Source organism: Chelonoidis abingdonii, chromosome 3, assembly GCF_003597395.2.
Source record: "Chelonoidis abingdonii isolate Lonesome George chromosome 3, CheloAbing_2.0, whole genome shotgun sequence".
NCBI classification, from domain to species: Eukaryota; Metazoa; Chordata; order Testudines; family Testudinidae; genus Chelonoidis; species Chelonoidis abingdonii.
The window spans coordinates 118,224,506-118,245,920 of record NC_133771.1 but is presented as its reverse complement, the minus strand read 5'-3'; the positions used below and the strand labels follow the sequence as shown (position 1 = coordinate 118,245,920).

At 42.3% G+C, this 21,415-nt stretch overlaps 1 protein-coding gene across 1 annotated transcript in view; it reads right to left on the bottom strand.

Moving 5' to 3' along the window:
• Nucleotides 1–19,710, bottom strand: part of LOC116828689 (protein phosphatase 1 regulatory subunit 14C) — a 66,252-nt gene extending 46,542 nt beyond the window's left edge. Inside the window, exon 1 of the mRNA XM_075063440.1 lies at nt 19,396–19,710. Coding sequence (XP_074919541.1) covers nt 19,396–19,677 — 282 coding nt within the window. The 5' untranslated portion in view covers nt 19,678–19,710. The remainder of the gene's footprint in view (nt 1–19,395) is intronic.
• Between the last annotated feature and the right edge of the window lie 1,705 nt (nt 19,711–21,415).

Sequence of the window (21,415 nt, the reverse complement as noted above, 5' to 3'; positions counted from 1 at the left end):
TCTAATGGAGAAAGATATCTGTCTAACCAACATTAAGAGTATGTGCACTACATCATTACAGAGCAAGTCAAAGTTCTCAAAATAAGCAAACTTTACCTTGAGTGTGGTGACTGAAATATTAGTCCTGCAAGAGTGTCTTTCCTGCAAAAGAGCAATGGTAGCAAAGGCTTAGAACTATTTTATCTCCTCAAGTTGCCCACAGTTCAAACACCCAAATGTGAGGTGCTGCGCACATTCAACTCTGCAGGATTGAGAAATGAGGGTTCTCTGCAACTTGAATGATCAGGCCCAGAATTTGCCATCTAACTATGAGCAATCATCACTGTTACCAGAGAAATAAATCCAGCATGTCTGGTACTGTCATCTCTGCCATATATTAAAAAGATTAGCAAAAATTCTGCAATCATGGTATCAAGGAGTCTTTAAAAATCAACTGTTTCAGATTAAAAAAAACAACAATAAAAAAGATAAATGCAGGGTGTGCTGCACCTAACAATTTGCTTAGCTTTCAAAATCCATTAACTACACAGAGAAAATCTGTAGTATTTTCACAGTAATAGAATTCTAGTATCATAAGTATGGAGGAGTGAGCTGCCACCAAGTTACAGCAAGATTTCAGCTTAATAAAGTCTACTCTGTTACATTAGCAGTGCTTGATATTCTTTGTTTTAATTACTCAAATGTCCAAACAACTTCACTTTATTTAAAGATGTCAGTAACAAACAAGTTATGGAACTGTAGTCTACTCTGTGTATTTCTATTGTTGCCTGAAAGGATCAAAGCATGAAATTGCAAAATGAGAAGTAGAGGCATTGAGCTACAGCAGATGGAGGAAAAATTCAGAATTTCTTAACCACCCCCACAACACTGGTCAAGTCTCAGCAACCATTTGTCAAATTCAAGTAGTATCTTCTAAGCAAATACCTCATCTTCTGGTACAACAATACAATATGCTAACCCTATTCTCAATTGTTGCTTTTGTTAGATAAAGCCGCTCCAGTACAGATACAGGGGACATGGTTTTCCTGTTCCAATCCTTCACACAAAACAGAAACATTTCAGTATTAATATTTATACATGTTGTACTCTTTAATTCACCCTTACATACTAATACTTGGAAAACAAAGTTCTGAACCATCACAAGCCTTCTATGACAGGATGAAGTAATCAGCCTCATTATACTAGCAGAATGATCCCAAGAATTGTTACAAGGGCATCCTACAACCCATACCATGCTCTCCTGGCAGCATCTGGGGAAACCAGGATCATCCATGCTATATCAAACAATACCAGATTCTGGTCACGTGCTGTAGAATCTGGAGAGACTGGATCTCCACAGGAACACAGAAATTTAAATGAAATAATGTTTTTGGATAACAGGATTAAATGACCATTTGTGTTGTGGAAGTTTGACCAAGCAAACATCCAGAGCCTAGAGGACTGGATTTCAGAACAATCAGTCAGATGTAATGTTGCGGCTGAGAACTTCAGCCTACACTCAGTAGGCTCTAATTAACAGAGATGTTGGAAAGAATGAAGAAGCAGCAGCACAGTGCTAAATTTGAGTCTTTAAATGGTCTGCCTTACCCTGTTAATTTCTCAGCCAAGTCTTCAAATATTAAGTTAGGACCTTGATTTGCCATCATTCTTTCTATTTTCAAGTTTTGCGAAGTGGTTCACTGCTATATTGGTGGGTAAGTTTCCCATGGAGTCCCAACCAAGACTAGAGTCTATGGTCACGTAAGAGAACGCAACACCATTCCATGAAAAGAGAGTAATCTACTACTGTACCTCACTTATCACTAAGTTTTTTTTTTATTATACTTGTTCATCATTTTCAATATAATCATGTTGATCCCAGCCACAGAACAAACCTATGATGTTCATAATAAGGACATCAAGGCCCTAACCACAGAAAGGGGTGCATATGCAAGGTAGATTTTTATGGTGGAACTGAGTCCTTTTTACTGCAGTGGGACTCCATTCCCATATAAAGGTGCAGACAACTACATCCCTTGATGAGCTCAGGTCTCATGTTTGCACCATTATAAAGTGTGTGAGGAAAGTGCATTCGGGAAGACCCCAATATCAAAAAATAATTTAGTCGGGCATTTAGAGTCTACATAGAAACTTATAGTGCAACATGAAAGGAACATGACGCTGAACCTATTTGCATATTATATATGACTACAATTACCCTATTAACATTTAAATCAAATGCAAAAAGCTTGCAGTTACTAGAATGTAATCCTGTTGAGACAGTCAGATAAGAGGATTTTCACTATGAAGCACTGATTGTGCTGTAATTCCATATTTACGAAGTCCTGCATACAAAACTTAAATTTACAATCCTCACATTAGCAAAGTAGTCAGAAATGCAAGATGCCTTTTATTTTCAGAACAAAAAACTGCACTATAATAGACTAATAAAATCACCTATAAATTAGAGCCTTCTGAATAAGAGTAAGAGATAAGAAAACAAAGATACATAATAGCAAATGTTTAGTGTGCTAGTTTTGTATGGAGCCAGAAGGGTGTTTCATTGAATTAACAAAGCTATCAAACACTATGACTTCCATCAAGGTTTAAGTACACTAACTCCACTATTGGTAACTACCATACAGACAAAACAGACACAGGTCATAGACACAGAAGACATTTTGTCTATTCCCTGGAAATAGTTTGGATACTGTATTGAACAGGTTCCTAGAATACCATGATGGATTTTTAAATAAAGCATTTTATCAATTACCAGAACTTAAGTCAATTTATGATCTACAATCACCTTAATGAAGATTTGTACCCCAATATGTACTCAGACTCATGCTCCTTTGTTCCAAGAACACCATTATCTTTAATAATTAAGTTTATTTAACCTTTGAAATAATTGCTTATAAAAATGACAGCCAGTACATGCAGCAGATATATGATTTTAAATTTGACTCCCTTTCTCTAGTGTTGATAACCTCTAGAAAATCACTTGTGTAATTCCATTTTGTGTGTCACACTGGGGTTGTTAAACTGCCAACATTTTAGGACACGCAACTAGCAGTTGAACTGACAGATGGATAGTAATGTTTAACCTACTCAATTTGTATTGTCAAGCTGAAGCTTCTGGAGCTCAGTGGGTAGGTGGCTAGGAAGACAGAAGAAGGGGAAGATGAGAGAGAAGTACTCTCTCATGGTAGGTAAGCAAGATGAAAGTCTGCAAGAAGAATATAGATTGATACTTCTGCTGCGTAAGAGGAGTCTGCTATTCACTTTGATTCAGGTCGAGTACATATTTAAACCTGTATGCAAAGCAATTGTTCGTGAGCACAGGAAATGAAGAGATTAACCCTAGTGTACAGTGAGATTGTTTGGAGATGTATGCTGGTCATGGTCCAGGGACAGCATCTTTTCAAGTAATGAGAAGCACTACAAACAGGAAATTCAGCTGGTATATGCAAACAAAGGAGTACAGAATCAGATTATTCACAGGGTAAACCTGAAACATTTCACTATTTGGAAAGTGAGATTTTACTTCTATTAGAACGTCTTCTTATCCAGATACTAAGTCTATTTAGAGACACTTCACTGTGCCTCATAACTGAAGTCTGACATGCAATAAACATTTTCTTCATTTAAAGAGGGTTATTTTTGTTTCAAATATTTGTTTCAGTTGCAGAATTTAGATCCACTTCTATGGCAAGATGAGAGGACTGGACCAGATTCTGCCCTGACTTGTACCCTGTTAAATGGGATGCAAGTCAGCACAAAATTTGGTTGACTGCCTTATAGCAGAAATAGCTTGATATATCAAGCTATCTACCTAAAGGCAAAAAAAATCTTATAACTAGGACTGCTTACAGATGTTGTTTTATAATGAGTACAATTATATACTTAAATAAGTGACTCATCTTTTCCTTGCTTTGTCAAAAGCCAGCCACACCCCACCACAAAGAGCAAGACCTGTACTCTCCTAAAGAGAGAGAGAGAAAAAAGGGAAAAGAAAAAAAAAAAAGATGAAGTGAATTAGTTCTCCAGTTTAACTAGTTCATCTCTGGACCATCAGTAATCAGTAAATAGGGACTTCATCTGCATGGGAAGATGATTAAAGGAAGACAGTCAAAGTCAACTTTAAAGTCTCAGAAGCAGAAGTCAAGGACACTTCTTATGTTTTAAAATCATGATAATGATCAGGATGCTGAAAAGGCAACAAAATTATACAATATTTACATGATTTAAAATACAACCTTTTCCTGTGTTCCTTCAGGTGGTAACATCCCTAAAGTTACAACAACAAAAAGAGAACAAAGGAAGGAGGAGACAGCTGAATGTTGTGTTCAAAGCCAGAATTAAAAAAATTTGCTTTCAGATTTTACAGACATTTAGGTAACACATTTACATAAACAAAAAGAGAGACTGAGAAACCATTCCTACAAGTTCCTAAGATCCCCAATTGCAGGAGGGTGAGCTCAGCACTTCTCTATCTAAAAGGAACATACACTTTCCTTACGTAAAAAAAAAAAAAAAAAAAAAAAAAACCAACAAAAAAAAAAAAAAAAAACCACAACAAGAGTCCTTTTGGCACCTTATAGATTCACAAATTAGCTCAGGAAAGTTTATGCCCAAACAAATCTGTTAATCTCTAAGGTGCAACAAGGACTCCTCATTGTTTTTGGTGATACAGACTAACCCAGCTACCTCTCTGAAACTTGTTTCCTCCCTTAGGCACTTCTAGACCAAGCATGGTCCCTGCCTTTAACTTCATGGGAGCGTAGTCATTGCTTCACATATCTTAGTGTTGTTAACCTGAGTATTTAACCTTTGTAAAGAGCCCTGATCACAGCACTCAATTCACTAGCATAGATCTGTTCCGTAGTAAGTGGGGGCAGTATACTACGAAATCTAGGCTGTTCCTGATTGGTTTTCTAAAGGAGGTCATCTTAGATGACTTCATTACTAGTGCTGAGTTAAGTTTTTCTGAGAGATGTTTCTAAATAAATAAAACACTTGAATGGAGCTGTAGTTGTTCAAGCACCGAGTTATCATACTGAATTCCTTGAGAAAAAAAAATTCAGAGTCTAGCTACTTACTCATATCTGAGTGAAGAATTTATTCTCCCTCACTCCCCAAACTATTGCTAATGCATCTCATTTTCCTGCCACATCCATTCTATTCAAGAATTAATACAGACACCAATTACCCTGGGGAGAGTGGGGTTCCACCCAAATTAAAGGGAATCTCTTCAAAGAGACACACACAACTGGCACTAAATTTCTATACCCTAGCAATATTTTACCCAACGGGGGTCCAGTCTTCTTTGGAATAAGAAACTCTGCAAGAAAAATAAAGAATATTTCAACCATTGCTCCAAAAAACAGGATAAAGAGTACATCATACAGCATCAGCCCATCAAATCCATATAGCCCTTTGCAATGTCAACAAAAACAGCACAAGTGACTTCAACGAGGATGAGATGTGCCAAATAAATAAAATAAATGTTTTACCTAGATGTTGCAAACACTTCCATGTACTGTTCCTGCAGATGCAGAACAAGCAGATTGCTAGTAACCATAGCAACCACCTCAGAGAGTTAAGGTCTGCATAGCACAGACACAGTGGCAGGTGATGGTAGGGGCTGAAGCAGACAGACAGTACTATTGTGGAAGACCAGAGGTGAATAGGAAGGCAGCCACAAAATTCCAGGCAGGCACCTTGTACATCTTTGATTACCTCAGCTATTACAAGAAGCTTTGGCTTACTAGCACGTGAATGCATATAGAAATTGATGCAATGTGCCATGTTCAGTGGTGCAGCACATACAGTATTATCTCTGGTGTACCTGTTAATACCCATTAGCCTTGACTAGTGTTTTGTTAATGAGATAGGTGCTGGAAATGCCGTGAATGATGACATTAAAGAAATATTTAGCAATACAATATGACCAATAGGGCTCCTCTTTAAGACCTGTCCTATTCAGAGGAGATTGTAAATTAGTAACTGTATCTTTTGTAGTACAACTGTAGTAGCTTTAACTTGCTCCATTTTGGTACTGTTCTTGGGAAGGATTATGATGATTAGTATAGTTGAGACCAAATCCCTTATTGTGCTCAGATTTACATAGCATCCTATCACCATAGTATGAGCACCTTCCAGAAACCCATTAGGCAACTCAATTAGCATCTGTCACGTGTGGTTCCCCTCCCTCACTATCTCTAGAGGGAATGTTGCAAGAGGTTTTGTTGGAGGTTCCCATAACTGTTTTACATCTGCTGTGCTTTGTGTTTACTTCTATGGAAGGCAACATGGAAAAGGGCACATTACACTTGGAATGGAAAGTGGTAAGGTTTGAAGCAGTTCTTTGACCATGTGAGAGTCTGTTCCCCAGCTCTGCATGGGCCTCCGAAGAAATCTACATCTACACTGACAAGCTTCATCCTTGTGGCAGACAGCATAACTCCATTGTCCTCAGGAAGCAGAGCTGGAAACATGGAATCTAACTCCTTCATCCTGGAGTTTTAGATGATTTTAGGTATCCTAGGCTCAAGCCATTAAGCACGTTGAAGATAAAGATTAAGATCTTCACTTTGGCTACATTCTGTGGGGACAGACTTAGTGTACTTATGTTCGTTCCTAGTGCTGAAGAGACATGCTGCTGCGTTCTGTGCTAGTCGGAGTTTCCTCAAAGGCGGATTGCTTCTTGCTTCATTCCCAGGTATACTTCCTGGCTGGACTACAGCAATGCAACGCAGTAACAGACACACTTATTACTGAGATTGGCCATAGTCTGCTAGGATAGGACATGGTCTCCTAGACAACCAAACCACACTTTCTTCCAGTTCCCACAATATGAGCAAGTCATCTGCATCATATTATACCTATAAATTACATTTTTTTGAATCTGAATAATATAATTTCCATTTTTTGGTCAAATGCATGCCAGGCAAGACAAGATAGGCTACTGAAACCTATCCATATCTTACCTGTTGAACCCTGCCCCCCTAAATCAAGGTTTTAAACAAAAACACAAACAAGCATAAAATAAATTCTCTGTTGTTCTAAACTTTATAGCTGAGCAATTTAAATTAAGCAGATAGAAGTGAAAGTAACAAAAGGCTGCAAGACATCATGTCCTGCTCACATTCAAATTTGATTTACAGTCTACAGACAACAGAAGGAATGTAAGGGGAGAAAAGACATCTGAAGTCAACTCTTGGTTTTCCAGGTACCTTCAACATCTAATCTAAATCTAAACCCTCAACATCTAATCTAAAGTCTGCAAAGCAATTTGTCCCACTGGACAGAGACCACCTATTCTCACAATCCAGTAGCCAATTACAGGCATGCACAATGAGCACATATTTCTGCACTGATACCACCATGTACTCATCTCTACTTGCCATGATCCAAATTCTATATAAAGTAAAGAATGTTTTGACAGTGAACTTGTCCTGAACCTTATTGGTTGGGTAATGTCCTCAATTCTCATAAAGGCCCAAAAGAAGAATTTATTTATAATACTAGAAGCCCTTTTGCTTTCTAGTATACAAATGCATACACACCACAGGTCTACCAACAATCTGTAATACAAACTGGATTTTTCCTCATTGTTCACTGTAGGTTTTACATGCTGTTATTCCCACCATGTGTGTTCACCACATAAGCAGGTAGCCACCACTATGCCTTATTACTGGAGTCCTACCCAATTCATGGTCCATTTTGGTCAATTTCATGGTCACAGGATTTTTAAAATGTCATTATTTCAATTATTTAAATTTGAAATGTCATGCTGTTGTAATTGAAGGGATCCTGACCCAGAAAGGAGTTGGGGGGGGGTCCGTAAGGTTATTTTAGGGGTGGAGGTTGTGGTAGTGCTACCCTTACTTCTCCACTCCTGCTGACGGCAGTGCTGCCTTCAGAGCTAGGCAGCTGAAGAGCAGCAGCTGCTGACTGGGGCCCAGTTCTGCAGGCAAATCTGCCGCCAATAGCGACACAGAAGTAAGGGTGGCAATACCACAACCCCCTTGTGACCCCCCCGCAATTCCCTTTTGGATCAGGATCCCCAGTGTGAGAAACGCTGGTCTCCCCTGTGAAATCTGTAATGCATAGGATAAAAGCACTCAAAAAAAGACCTGATTTGACAGTCCGAGACACCTTTTTCGTGGCCGTGAATTTGGTAGGGCCCTACTTATTACAGATATACCTATTGGGAGAAAGTACCACAGCACAGAAAGTTACTTATAGAACTGACCTGATGATCTCTGAAATTGTCCCAGAGACTGTGTAAAATTTTAAATCTGGTGATGAATATAAAGCAAAGGCAAACTATGCATATGGAAATCCATACTGGTGTAACTTACACAGCCACCAGCCAGATGCTATAAGTTACACCAATTTTGATTCTTTTATTCACTTTCAAGTGGTTCTAAGGCAGCATCAGTTACAAAACCTTATTCATCACCTACGAATTTGGTCAGGGGTTTTAAAGGTGCCAGACTTGTGGAGAAAGATACTCCTACAAAAAGATTGAAAGCTTTTTTAAAAAACTAAGACATTGCAGAGGTTGAAAAAACCGACCAGAATGAATTTACACAGTATTAGTCCAGTGAGGGCCGCTAAATTTTGTGCTACTAAAGGCTAATATGACTTAGGCACTACATTTTCACTTTACTGGTTCATTAGTAAATATATATGTAGTTTTGAATAATTTAGAGTAGAGGTATTCAAACAATGGGGTGCCCTTCTCCCTGAGGAGGAGAGAGAGTGTGCCAGAGGGCCAGTTTCCTCTCTTTTGGCCAGGGATGTAGTGCTGCTGGAGCATCACTCCAACCCCAAACTAAGTGCTGCAAAAGCCCTTGGCGTCACTTTCCTCCCTATTTCCCGGTTTTGGAGCTTGGCCACTCACGCCAGGGAGGAGTCACTGCAGGTATGGGGTCTCTGTAGCTGGTTGGGTCGGGTTCCAGGGGAAGCCAGGGCCCCATGCTGCCTTCCCATAGTGCCTGTTCAGCCTAACCAGCTGGTCTCAGCCGGTGACAGCTCTACCAGCCCCAGGGACAACAATGGCACTCATGGCTGAGGTCACTCCAGCTACTAGCTCAGCTATGCCTGACCTATATGGAGCACAAAGTGTTGGCAACCTTGAGTGCTAAACTCTTGATTCCCTGCCCACGGGCTCTGTCACCCCCACACAGTTGCAGGTTAGCAATAGGCACACTCCAACATCTGAGCCTTCCATGCCATCCCCCTGTGGTGTCCAGCCGCCCCAATTCACTGGACACTCACAGCATTCACAGATTCACTGCTCCCAAATAGGCAGTACACCCAACTTGCCAGTTCCGCCTCAGAGTACCATTTCATTTAACTTGGGTATGTTTACAGTAAAAACAAGTAAAAGTTTGTTTAAAACAGTACAACAATTTGGGCAATAACAAATAGAAATATTGGAAACAAATTGTTACTTTTGGTTTTATTTTATAACATGCATTCCAGAGCCTAAGTTTAATAAGATATTATGTCTAATGTAAGTATTGTGCACCAGCATTTTCTAGCCCGGAAGGCTGTAATCCCTTTTTCATGAGACAAGCCATACTCTCCGCTTGTCTCTTCAGTGATGGATGCTCTCTCTCTCTTTGCAACTCCAGATGTATCAAAACAGCCTTTTGATCTTTATTCGTGAACTGGACACCCTCTTGCTGTGTGTTCTTTCTTATAGATTTCATGATAACTTGTCAATTTCACAATCTTGATGAGCTGGTGGCTCCTTATGCAGGTAGACTTACATCGTGAGACACACAACACACAAAAACTAGTCAGAGAGGTAAGTGTCTACTACCGCCTGCCTAACCAGAACCTGTCCGAGGCATGTCACCTCCAGGTGGCCTACTTTAACTTCAAGGAACCTAATTTCCAGTGCAGATGAATACCTTCTTAACTATATTCCATAGATACATTTTGCAATGATTGTGAGCACCAATGGGCTATTGGCTCTCAACAGAGACCTTACATGCCCCCTTTTAGTGCGCTATTCTGCATATAGTTGACCCAGGAGATACCTGTAAAACTGTGCGCCCTCAGCCACTTGGCACAAAGAAGTTGTTTGGCATTACAATTTCCTAAAATGTTTGTGCAGTTTTATTTTAGCTGTTAGGTCTGTTCAAAAAGAGTACAAATCATGTGAGAGAACATGAAAGGTGCTTTATGAACTAAAATTAGTATCTTTGACACTATACGCTTATTATAACTACATTGATCAAAGTCCTACTCTCACAAAGCATAAGATTATATCTGAGGAATACTCATACTCTTGCAAAGCACAGGACTATAACAGGGTTCAAAAAATAACTAGATAAATTCATGGAGGATAGGTCCGTCAATGTCTATTAGCCAGGATAGGCCGGGATGGTGCCCCTAGTCTTTGTTTGCCAGAAGCTGGGAACGGTGACGGGATGGATCACTTGATGATTACCTGTTCTGTTCATTCCCTCTGGGGCACCTGTCAATGGAACAAAAGAAAAGCTCTTCCTGTTTAAATTTAAACTTTATGTAAAGGCTTGGAAAAAATACTCTTTACATGTAAGCCGGAATGATAAAGGTTAGCTGTTTGTCATGGCCAAAAATGGGGAAGTATCATGAATCTGCCACAGAAAAAATGCAAATAAAAAACTTACAGAAGAGGAGGCAACTTACAGGCCCCTATTATTTTGTACAAAATATCTTTTTTGCAGTAAATAATATTGAACTTTTATTAATTAAGAGTTTAAAACCGTTAAAAAATCCAGGTCACTCTCTCAATCTCTGCTTCACTGGACAGAGTCAAATTTATAACAACTCATGGAGCAGTCTTGCTCAGCAGAAGACTAGCCAAAGTCTACCATGAGATAAGAGGGAAGGTCCTCTCATGGATTGGTAACTGGTTAGAAGATGGGAAACAAAGGATAGGAATAAATGGAGAGGGGTAAATAGCGGTGTCACCCAGGGGTCTGTACTGGGACCAGTCCTGTTCAACATATTCATAAATGATCTGAAAAAAGGGGTAAACTGTGAGGTGGCAAAATTTGCAGAGGATACAAAACTACTTCAGAGAGTTAAGTCCCAGGCAGACTGCTAAGAGCTACAAAAGACTCTCTCAAAACTGGGTGACTGGGCAACAAAATGGCAGATGAAATTCAATGTTGATAAATTCAAAGTATTGCACATTGGAAAACATAATCCCAACTATCCATATAAAATGATGGGGTCTAAATTAGCTGTTAGAACTCAAGAAAGAGATCTTGGAATCATTGTGGATAGCTCTCTGAAAACATCCACCCAATCTGCAGCAACAGTTAAAGTGAACAGAATGTTGGGCATCATTAAGAAAGGGATAGATAGTAAGACAGAAAATATCATATTGCCCCTATAGAAATCCCTGGTATGCCCACATCTTGAATACTGCATGCAGATGTGGTCACCCCCATCTCAAAAAAGATATATTGGAATTGGAAAAGGTTCAGAAAAGGGCAACAAAAATGATTAGGGGTATGAAATGGCTTCTGTATGAAGAATGATTAACAAGACTCGGACTTTTGAGCTTAGAAAAGAGACAGCTAAGGGGGGATATCACAGAGATCTATAAAATCATGACTGGTGTGGAGAAAGTAAATAAGGAAGTGTTATTTACTCCTTCTCATAACACAAACTAGAGGGTCATCAAATGAAATTAATAGGCAGCAGGTTTAAAACAAGAAGTATTTCTTCACACAATGCACAGTCAACTAGCGGAACTCTTTGCCAGAAAATGTTGTGAAAGCCAAGACTATAAGTGGTTCAAAAAAGAACTAGATAAGTTCATGAAGGATCGGTCCATCAATGGCTATTACCCAGGATGGGCAGGGATGGTGTCCCCATCTTCTGTTTGCCAGAAGCTAGGAATGGGCAACAGGGGATGGACCACTTGATGATTCCCTGTTCTGATCATTCCCTCTGGGGCACCTGGCAGTGGCCACTGTCAGAAAACAGGATACTGGGCTAGATGGACCTTTGGTCTGACACAGTATGGCCATTTTTATGTTCTCATTCTTTGCGTTGTCTTAGTAAACTATGGGGAGGAGCAATTGTTTTGAGAGATTCTTTTAAGCTTAGGGAGGCTCATTATGACAAATGATAAGAATCCTTGATCCAGAACAAGGCCACCCAGAGGATTCAGGGGGCCTGGGGCAGGGCCAGGTCTTTGGTGGCAATTCAGCGGTGGGTTCCTCTTGGAGGGAAGGACCCACCACCAAATTGCCACTGAAGAATGAAATGGCAGTGGTAGAGCAACCTAAGTGCCGCCAACCGCGGATTCCACACACACCCCGCTTGCAGCACTTATACTCACCGGGCGGTGCTCCCCGGCTTCGGCAGCACTGAAGGACCCGCCACCAAAGACCCGGAGCGAGGGAAGGGCCTGTTGCCGAAGTGCCACCAAAAACCTGGAGCGGCTTGTGGGGCCCCTGTGGCACCCAGGGCCTGGGGCAAATTGCCCCACTTCCCACCCCCTTCCTGTGCTCCTGATCCAGAGTGATTCACTTAAGTGCCAGAGGTCATGTGAACAGGAGTTTAAGTTGGGTTCATATTGGTGTTTTTAAGGCCAGTCATCCTGAGAACTTGGCACAACTAAATTTGTGATTGGGTTGGATCACCTTGGATTCTATTGGACCTTGTTTCAAAGCACCTTTACTTGAAATGCTTCAACCTCACTCCTACTCCAAGTTCTTTGGTCCTGCAAAGTTTGCTTTCAAAATAGCCATCCCTTCACAATGTAAGCCATCCCTGATCCCCAACATAACAACTCTAAAATGATTGTTTACATATGATTAGTCTTCCTAAAGGCAATTCAAGTTTTGTATGTTGTAATTGTGGCAAGTGTCTTTATAAAAATAAAAGACTTCTCTGAAGAAAAATTAATGTTCTAATGAAAAGCTTTTCATTATCCACTTTAACTTTCAGTTTCAGTTTCATTAAATAAAAAATTAAGAGGTTTTCAAAGTCGCAAACTTTTTTAAAATCCTGTTCTCAACTCCTACACCCTGTGTTCTCTCAAGCACTGAAAGTGAGAGACAGGACCACATTTCACGTTTCAAATAAAGGGACACTTCTGGTTTTGGAAGTATTTATTTACCAATGAGTCTTACTGTAATTCATTAGAAAGAAGCTATTTAAATGGAGATCAGTGGGCGGACAGCAAATTTACCCAGTCACAATATTAGAATCCAAGATTTATTTTGCACACATTCTCTGCACTAAGCTACAAAGTACCCCTCATCTCCCTACTTCTGCTTTTCCCCAAGAATGGATGGTAATTACTCAGTTCCACTATCAGTGAAAACTGCAAATGCTGAGTCCCTCAACAGATTAGACAGGAAACATTACCATGGACTTGCTATTTCAGAATTATCCATTCCACAGCTTAGTGACACATTCTGGAGGATTAAAATTCTTTCAAAATCTGAGCATCGCCATATTATCAAATTGTGCTGGATCTTTCATAGAAGCTAAGCTGACCAATTCCTCCCAACCAGCTTTCACTCAGTTATTAACAGTGTGATTAAGTTTCAATACGGGAGCTACAGCCAAACCTAAAAATAATTTAAGCAAAGAATTTCACATTATTCATCACTCTTGCCACCAGACTATAGATATTGAATACTATTTTGAATTTTGACAGCCTAAAAATTGTTCACCCTTTGACTACTGCCATCAACTCTGAAGGTATGTCTACACAGCAAGTACACACCTGCAACTGGCCTGTGCCAGCCAACTCGGGCTTGCAGGGCTGTTTCATTGCTATGCAGACTTCCAGGCTCAGGCTGGAGCCAGGGCTCTAGGACTCTGAAAGGTGGGAGGGTCCTAGAACCCAGAAGTCTACACAGCCATGAAACAGCCCTGTAGCTCAACCGCTGTAAGCCTGAGTTGGCTGGCACAGGCCAGCCATTGGTGTCGAGTTGCTGGGTAGATATACCATGACACTACACAGTACCATAAGTAGGACTCTACCAAATTTACAGCTATGAAAAACATGTCACAGAGCCTGAATCTGGTCCCCCACTCCACCTACCATGAAAGCTGGTCTTTTTTGTGCTTTTACCTATATACAGATTTCACAGAGGAGACCAGCGTTTCTCAGATTGGGGATCCTGATGCAAAAGGGAGTTGCAGGGGGGTCGCAAGGTTATTAAGGGGGGGTTGCGGTATTGCCACCCTTACTTCTCCACTGCCTTCAGAACTGGGCAGCTGGAGAGCAGCAGCTGTTGGCCAGGTGCCCAGATCTGAAGGCAATGCCCTGCCAGCAGCAGCACAGAAGTAAGGGTGACAATACCATACCAAGCCACCCCTATTTCTGCACTGCTGCCTTCAGAGCTGGGTGGCCAGAGAGCAGCATCTGCTGACTGAGGGTCCAGCTCTGGAGGCAGCAGCACAGAAGTAAGGGTGGCAATACCATACCATACCATGCTTACTTCTGCGCTGCTGCTGGAAGCGGTTCTGCCTTCAGAGCTGGGCTATCGGCCAGCAGCCACCACACTACAGCTACCCAGCTCTGAAGACAGCACCACCACCAGCAGCAACACTGAAGTAAGGGTAGAAGAACCACAACCCCCCCTACAATAACCTAGTGATCCCCTCAAAAAAACTCCTTTTTGGGTCAGGATCCCTACAATTACACCACCATGAAATTTCAGATTTAAATAGCTGAAATCATGAAATTTACAATTTTTAAAATCCTATGACTGTGAAATTGACCAAAATGGACTGAATTTGGTAGGGCCTTAACCATAAAGTAACATGTCTAGCAAGAGCTGGGAAAAACAAGACATTAACCTAAATTAGTATTTCTAATCCAAGCTTTACACCATTTTCTTAAAAAACATAGGTAAATTCTACAGATCTGAAATGAGCCAGTCATGAGAGTTTGCTAAAAAACAAGAAACTTCAAGAGCAAAGTAGTTATACATTTATCTTTAAACTTATCTTTCCATTTAACTGTTAATGTTTTCTAAAAGAGATCCCCTGCTCCTTTCAGACCAAAGGTGAATGTTTTTTTTTACCATTTGGGGCTGAGGGTAGGCAGCCTGACTGAAGAGTTAAATTTACAATAGTTTGTTTGGTTTTTACTAAGTTCCCACCTATCCTCTTCTCTCAGTTGATGATGAAAGTCCATGTGCCAGATTAGTTAAGACCTCTGAACTTGTTACACGCATTTCTTAAATGAGGGGAGCAACCTTAGACAGTTATCATAAGTAGATAGGTAAGGGTTAATTTTCTTTTACCTGTAAGGGGTGGACAGGGGGGAATCAAGCACCTGACCAGAGGACCAATCAGAGAACTGGATTTTTTTTAAAGTCTGGGAGGGAAAGGAACTCGGGGTCTTTTGTTTCTCCCGCTAGATGAAACAGCTTTTCTGCTAACTCCAATCTCCTTTCTAATATTCTACTATCAAGTGAAGAGAAAAGAAACCAAGAAGAGGCTGTTATGTGTGTTTGGTTTGTATTTACATGTGTGTGATTTTGCTGGACTGGTTTAATTGGGCTATCTTTAAAAGCAGACTGTTATTCCTATTTCTTATAGCCATATCCTGTATTGAGTTTCTTATGCGAGTTTTGTTATGTGTAAGTTCTTCTTTTATATTAGAGTTTCTTTTTAAAACTTGTGGAGTTCTTTTCCTAGTGAGGCAAAGGGGAGAGGAATTTCTGTGCCCGGAGCTCTGTCTACCTCTGTGTGACAGGCTAGGCGGAGGGGAGCCCATGCTCTGTGGTTTACTTTCCCTTTGTCCATGCGGAACAAGCTACGGGAAAAAGTATAGGGGAAAGAGGAGAATCAACTCTGTTCTCTTGTTTTGAGGTTTTTCTCTAGTTACTGCTTGAGACAAAAGGGAGGGGTGAACTCTCTTGTGTGAGCTTAACTAGGTTGAATGCATAGCTCAGGGGGAAGTAGATATCCTCGCTGGTTGTATTCAAGGACATAGTCAGGCATCGCTCCGGCTAACCCAAGGAAAGGGGGGAAGCTGGGGGATAAAATAGGGAGACCCGGGGGCTCTGGTCTTGTGGGGTCCCCCAGGGATAAGTTGGGGCGACTGGAGGGCTGATAGGAGCCAGAATCCTATCTGGTGGCAGCGAGATAAGATCCAAGCTGGTACAAGCTTGGGGGGAATCATAGTAAGCACCCAGATTTTGGGACGCTAAAGTCCAGATTTGGGACAGACGCTTACCACAACAGTATAGTAAGAAACTAGTTTTAAAATATAGACATGCTGATTTTAAAGATGCATGTGTGTAAGATGCCCAAGGCCTGGTTATTCAAACCTCACATCTAATTTAGATATCAGCACTTCAGGACATGTCAAACTTTTCCTTCTTTGTTGACAGGCACTCCTGACCCTGGGATGAAATCCTGGCACCACTGAAGTCAGTGGCAAAATTAATATTGGCTTTAATAGAACCAGGATTTCACCTCAGAACAAAAGCTGAAGAGGTGATCCCGAGGCAGAGGCTGACGTGGAAAGGCAAGATGGGAACTTCAGCTGAGAAGTGTCTAATTTGAGACCCTGTAAATGCTAAACTATAGCCCCGAGGATGTAAGGGTTGCTTTTTGTGGGGGTTTTTGGAGAATTTTATTTTATTTTACCTATGCTTTAGCAAAAGACATTTTAACTAAGGAATCAGTCACAGTATATGTTGTCCTGCATAGTCTTCAGTAGAAACCCTCCCCTACGTTCATCTACTCTTCGCAAAAAGAAGTGTTTTGTTCCTAACATAAGATAGTTTTGCTGTGCCCCAAGATTTTGTTATCAACTGCTTCCATGTAATAATGCAAGTTCAGAATGCTGAACTCTTTCATCCTAGTGACTTTATAATCACACATTTGAAAGAGAAATGTTGTAATATGTACTAGTTTTATTTAGTGGCGAGTTCTCTGGAGCAAATACTTATTTTTAAAATATTGTCCAGAACTGAGCACAATATCAGCACATTATAGCAGCAATTCTGAAGACTGCATTTATGTTCTGACAAGACTATTGTATCCTACAGTGTACACAATATATTTTACCATATTAGCACAGCCTCTATAGAGCTCAAAGGCTGATTCCCCAATTTAATACATTCACTTCGTTTCTGTGAATACAGAAAAGTGGGGAAACATGTAAGGTAAAGAATGTTATAAATTAAATGCTTATTTAATGTTTAATGCAGTAGGAATCAAGCACTTGTTTCTCCATTTATTATGAAGAATGTGTGTAATATGTTATTCACTAACATGATGAGCCTCTGGAATGCTTCCCTTTTGTTCCCAAGTTACAACCAATTAGTCTCCAGTAAAGTGAACAATGCTAAAGGCAGCAGTCAATATCCAACCATTGCTATTCTTTCTACTAAAATGCTGCAGAATACAAAACATAATATCCCAGAGTCTCATTTAATAGGCCCATACATACAAGAGACTTAACAGTCACACTGTAGCCTAAAGAGAAAATATCCTCTTTAAAGAACACTGCTCACAAAGTGACTCAATTTAGCTTCTCCCTGACAAGCCCTTCTTATATTTCTGCTAGCTTTCCCTCCTGCAATTACTTGGTTAAAGGAAGGAATGGTTTGGAGGCAATCCTAAATTATAAAAACATGTTTTAATGTACAGCTAAGCATCAGTTATATTATAGTCATTCAGCAGCATACTGTGTAAACTATAAACATAACTAACTTGCTGCTCTATATAATGTTACTTCATAGGATGACAGTATTCCATTCAGACTCACATCTAAGACAAGACAAGGTGGGTGAGATATCTTTTGTTGAATCACCTTTTATTGAATCAACCAAGACAAGCTTTTCTTCAAGAGCTCTATGAAAGCTCTAAGGCAGGGGTAGGCAAACTTTTTGGCCCAAGGCCCACATCTGGGTATAGAAATTGTATGGCAGGCCATGAATGCTCAAAAAATTGGGGTGAGAGCTCTGGCTGGGGGTGCAGGACCTGAGGTGGGGACAGAAAGGAGGAGTTCAGGGGCTCTGGGCTGGGACAGGGGGTTGGGGTGCAGGGGTGTCCCAGACTAGGATTGAGAGGTTCAGAGGGCAGGAGGGGGATCAAGGCTGGGGCAGAGGGTTGAAGCATAGAAGGGAGTCAGGGGTGCAGGCTCCAGGCAGCACTTACCTCAAGCAGTTCCTGGCCAATGGGAGCTGCAGGGGCAGCACCTGCAGACAGGGCAGCACATAAAGCCATCTGGTTGCCTCTAAATATAGGAGCCAATGTGGGGGCAACGACAAACCGCTGTTTCGGGAGCCGCAGCACACACGCGTAGAGCAGTCCCTGAACCTGATCCCTACCTGGAGCATGGGAGAGGGGCAAGCTCCAGACCCCACTCCTCAGCAGGAGCTTGAGGGCCGGGTTAAATCAGCTGGCGAACCAAACGTGGCCCATGGGCCGTAGTTTGCCCATCCCTGGTCTGAGCATGTCTCTCACCAACAGAAGTTGGTCCAATAAAAAAAAAATGTTATCTCATCCACTTTGTCTCTTGAATACCCTAGGAACCAACATGTCTACAGCAACACTGCACACAGGTAAGCCAGGAGGGAGCCTAAGTAACTGAAGCCAGCCCACAATCACATCCTTTTTAAACTGCTTAAATCAATTTGTACTTATAAACCCTTTATGCAGCAAGAGACAGGTTAAGAGGTAGGAGGATCAAGGCCAGCTTACCGCATGCCATGTATATGATTATCAATAGTGTTTGAACAGAAGGCTTGTTTTTCCCCCATCCCTTTCTGGTGGACCACCCAGGAAAGGAAAGAGAAAAAAGAAACAATCGCCTTCACACAAATCAGAGCTGCTCAGGATCAGTGCAAACCAGACTTCAGCCCCTTTGCTCTACACATGGCCACAGGCACCCTACAACCCGTCAGTTGCAAAAAAGCCTTTTGCACCTCTGCAGTGACTATTCCCGCTGAAAGACATCCTTGCGACGGAATTCATTAAACGGTTTAACAGAGGAGCATGCATCTTGCTTTACGAACATAAGAAATGAGGGGGACGAGAGGGGGGAGGGGACACTAAAGCTGGGAATGTCATTTAGAGGTGGGTTTAAAAAAAACCCAACACCTCAGCGTTTCCAATTAATCAAAGCATAGACACTCTCAAAAGGGAAAAGTTTAAACACCAACCCCCCAAATGTGTCTCCAGGCAGAGTTCGGGGAGAGGCACAGGCAGCATAGGGAGATCACACACACACACCCAGAGAGGGGGAGCCCAGGGGAGAGCCCCGCTCTGTTCACACACCTCTGCGTGTGCGTGTCTCCCGCGGCCAGGGGGGCGCAGCGGGCGATCGCCCCCACCCCGGGGGCTCTCCCTGGGCACCGCACGCGGGCAGTCCCGCTCCTTTCCCAGCCGCGCCCCGGGCAGGTGCGGTACCTCGCAGCCGTACAGCTGCCCCAGCTGCTCCACGATCCACTCCTCCAGCACCAGCCTTTTCCGCAGCTCCTTCCGATCGTACTTCACCGTCACTTTGCCTTGCTGGTGGCGCCGCTGCTGCTGCTGGACCTGCAGCACCGCCGCCGCCGGGGAGACCGAGTCCTCCCGGGAGGAGCCGCCGCCGCCTCCTCCTCCCCCGCCGCGGGGGCTCTGGAAGAAAACCCGGCTCCCGCCGCCTCCCCCAGCGGCACCCGACTCGCTGCCCCCGGTCACCACAGACATGCTCCGCGCCCGGCTGCTGCCGCCCCTACGGAGATCGCTGGCCCGACTCGGGCTCTGGCCGCGGCAAGGGGCTGCCTCGCTCCGGCGCCCGCGGCTCCCTCCCGGCCGGTGCAGCAGAGCAGCGTCTGCTCGTACAGCTCCGCTCCGCACCGCACCTGCGGCGTGACTGCTGCCCGGGCGCGCACAGCCCGGCTGGGGGAGGAGCAGAGGGCTGTGCTTCTGGCCCCAAGCGGGGGGAGAAGGCGGGGAAAAGCCGCGCCCGCCCCCACGAGCTCCTTCGCCCACACGTCTGCTGCTCTCCGCGGGCCCTGGCTTGGCCTTGCTCCCACACTGTGAGCCCGTTGCTCCGCTGAGCCAGTCACTACCCCTGGAGCAGGAAGGCTGGAGCGGGGAGCGCGTGGGACGCGCTGCTGTCCCAAGGGCAGTTCCCCCCACGCCCAGATGTTACCAGTCTTGCCCCTCGTACACTCTATGAGTCCTACTTGGCTAAAGCTCTCAGTGCAATCAAGGAGAGTGTAGTCTCGGTGGGGACTGTCGGGCTTGGGCTTGTAGCTATTTTTTCTTTAATGGGGATGATTTTTTTCTTTAAACTATGCCCCAGGAAGAGCAGACAGCCCTAGGTCAGAAAAAGGCGGATCGGGCTGTTTCCAGCCGGAGGAGATGGTCAGTAGGGTGGGCTACTGCTGGAGTGTATGGTTACCAGCGTCTATCTGTGCTGGCTGTTATAAAGGTACATTCACCATGCAGCTCTGAAGGTTTCTACATCCTCTATAAAATAAAATTACCTGTGATAATAAAACAGGCATGGCAAGTGCTCTCTCCCTTGTTCTCTCTCACACAGGCACCCTTTCAAGCTCTTGCTTCAGAGACAAAAGCATAAATATCACACATATACAGGCTTTTTCCGGCAGTTGCCTAGTATGTCTCTCACACAAACACAGAGTCCTTTTCAAGTAATTATGCTGTATACCCTTCCTCACACATACACACACACAAACATGTTTTCAAGACAATTAACTTGGGTGGTCAGCAGTATACCTGCATCACTCACAAATGTTTGCAGATTTGGCAGTAAAACAAATATTTTTTTAATTCTGGTTCATGCATACATTCATCATATCACAAATCTGCAACATAAATTTACAAGTGACTGCATGCAGCACTTTTGCAATCTGGATAATCACACCATTGAAATCCAAATCTTTTCCAGGCAGATTGTGCTCCTCTGAATTTTTCACTTAGCTTTTCATATTCATCTAGTAAAGTATGAAGTCAGCAATCAATGATCTTTACACAAGACAGTATTTTTCTCTTAATACTTTATTTAAAGGTATTTCTGCCCTGAAACACAAACTGCATTTATTAACATTACATATCCAGATACTGGAGCATGAAAATGTTGATCATAATCATCTTCTTTGTAGGGAGGCTGAATATTTCCATTGTAGTGATATCAAATACCCAGCAAAAATTTCCGTCTAACACCAATTTTCTAATAATTAGCAAATTAAAACATTTTATCTGAAAGATGCTGTTTAGGACAGCAACACTGCAAATCTCTTGAGATTAGCGTTTTGATTTATTATATTAGTTTATAACTAGAAGGGCCCCCTTGAAACATCCACTGCAGGAGGTTCTTTTGCTGTATTATAAAAACCAGGTTTGACAGCCACAGATTTCATTTCCCATACACAGAAACCTGGTTATGACCACCAGTAACCACTAGCATAATTCAAAA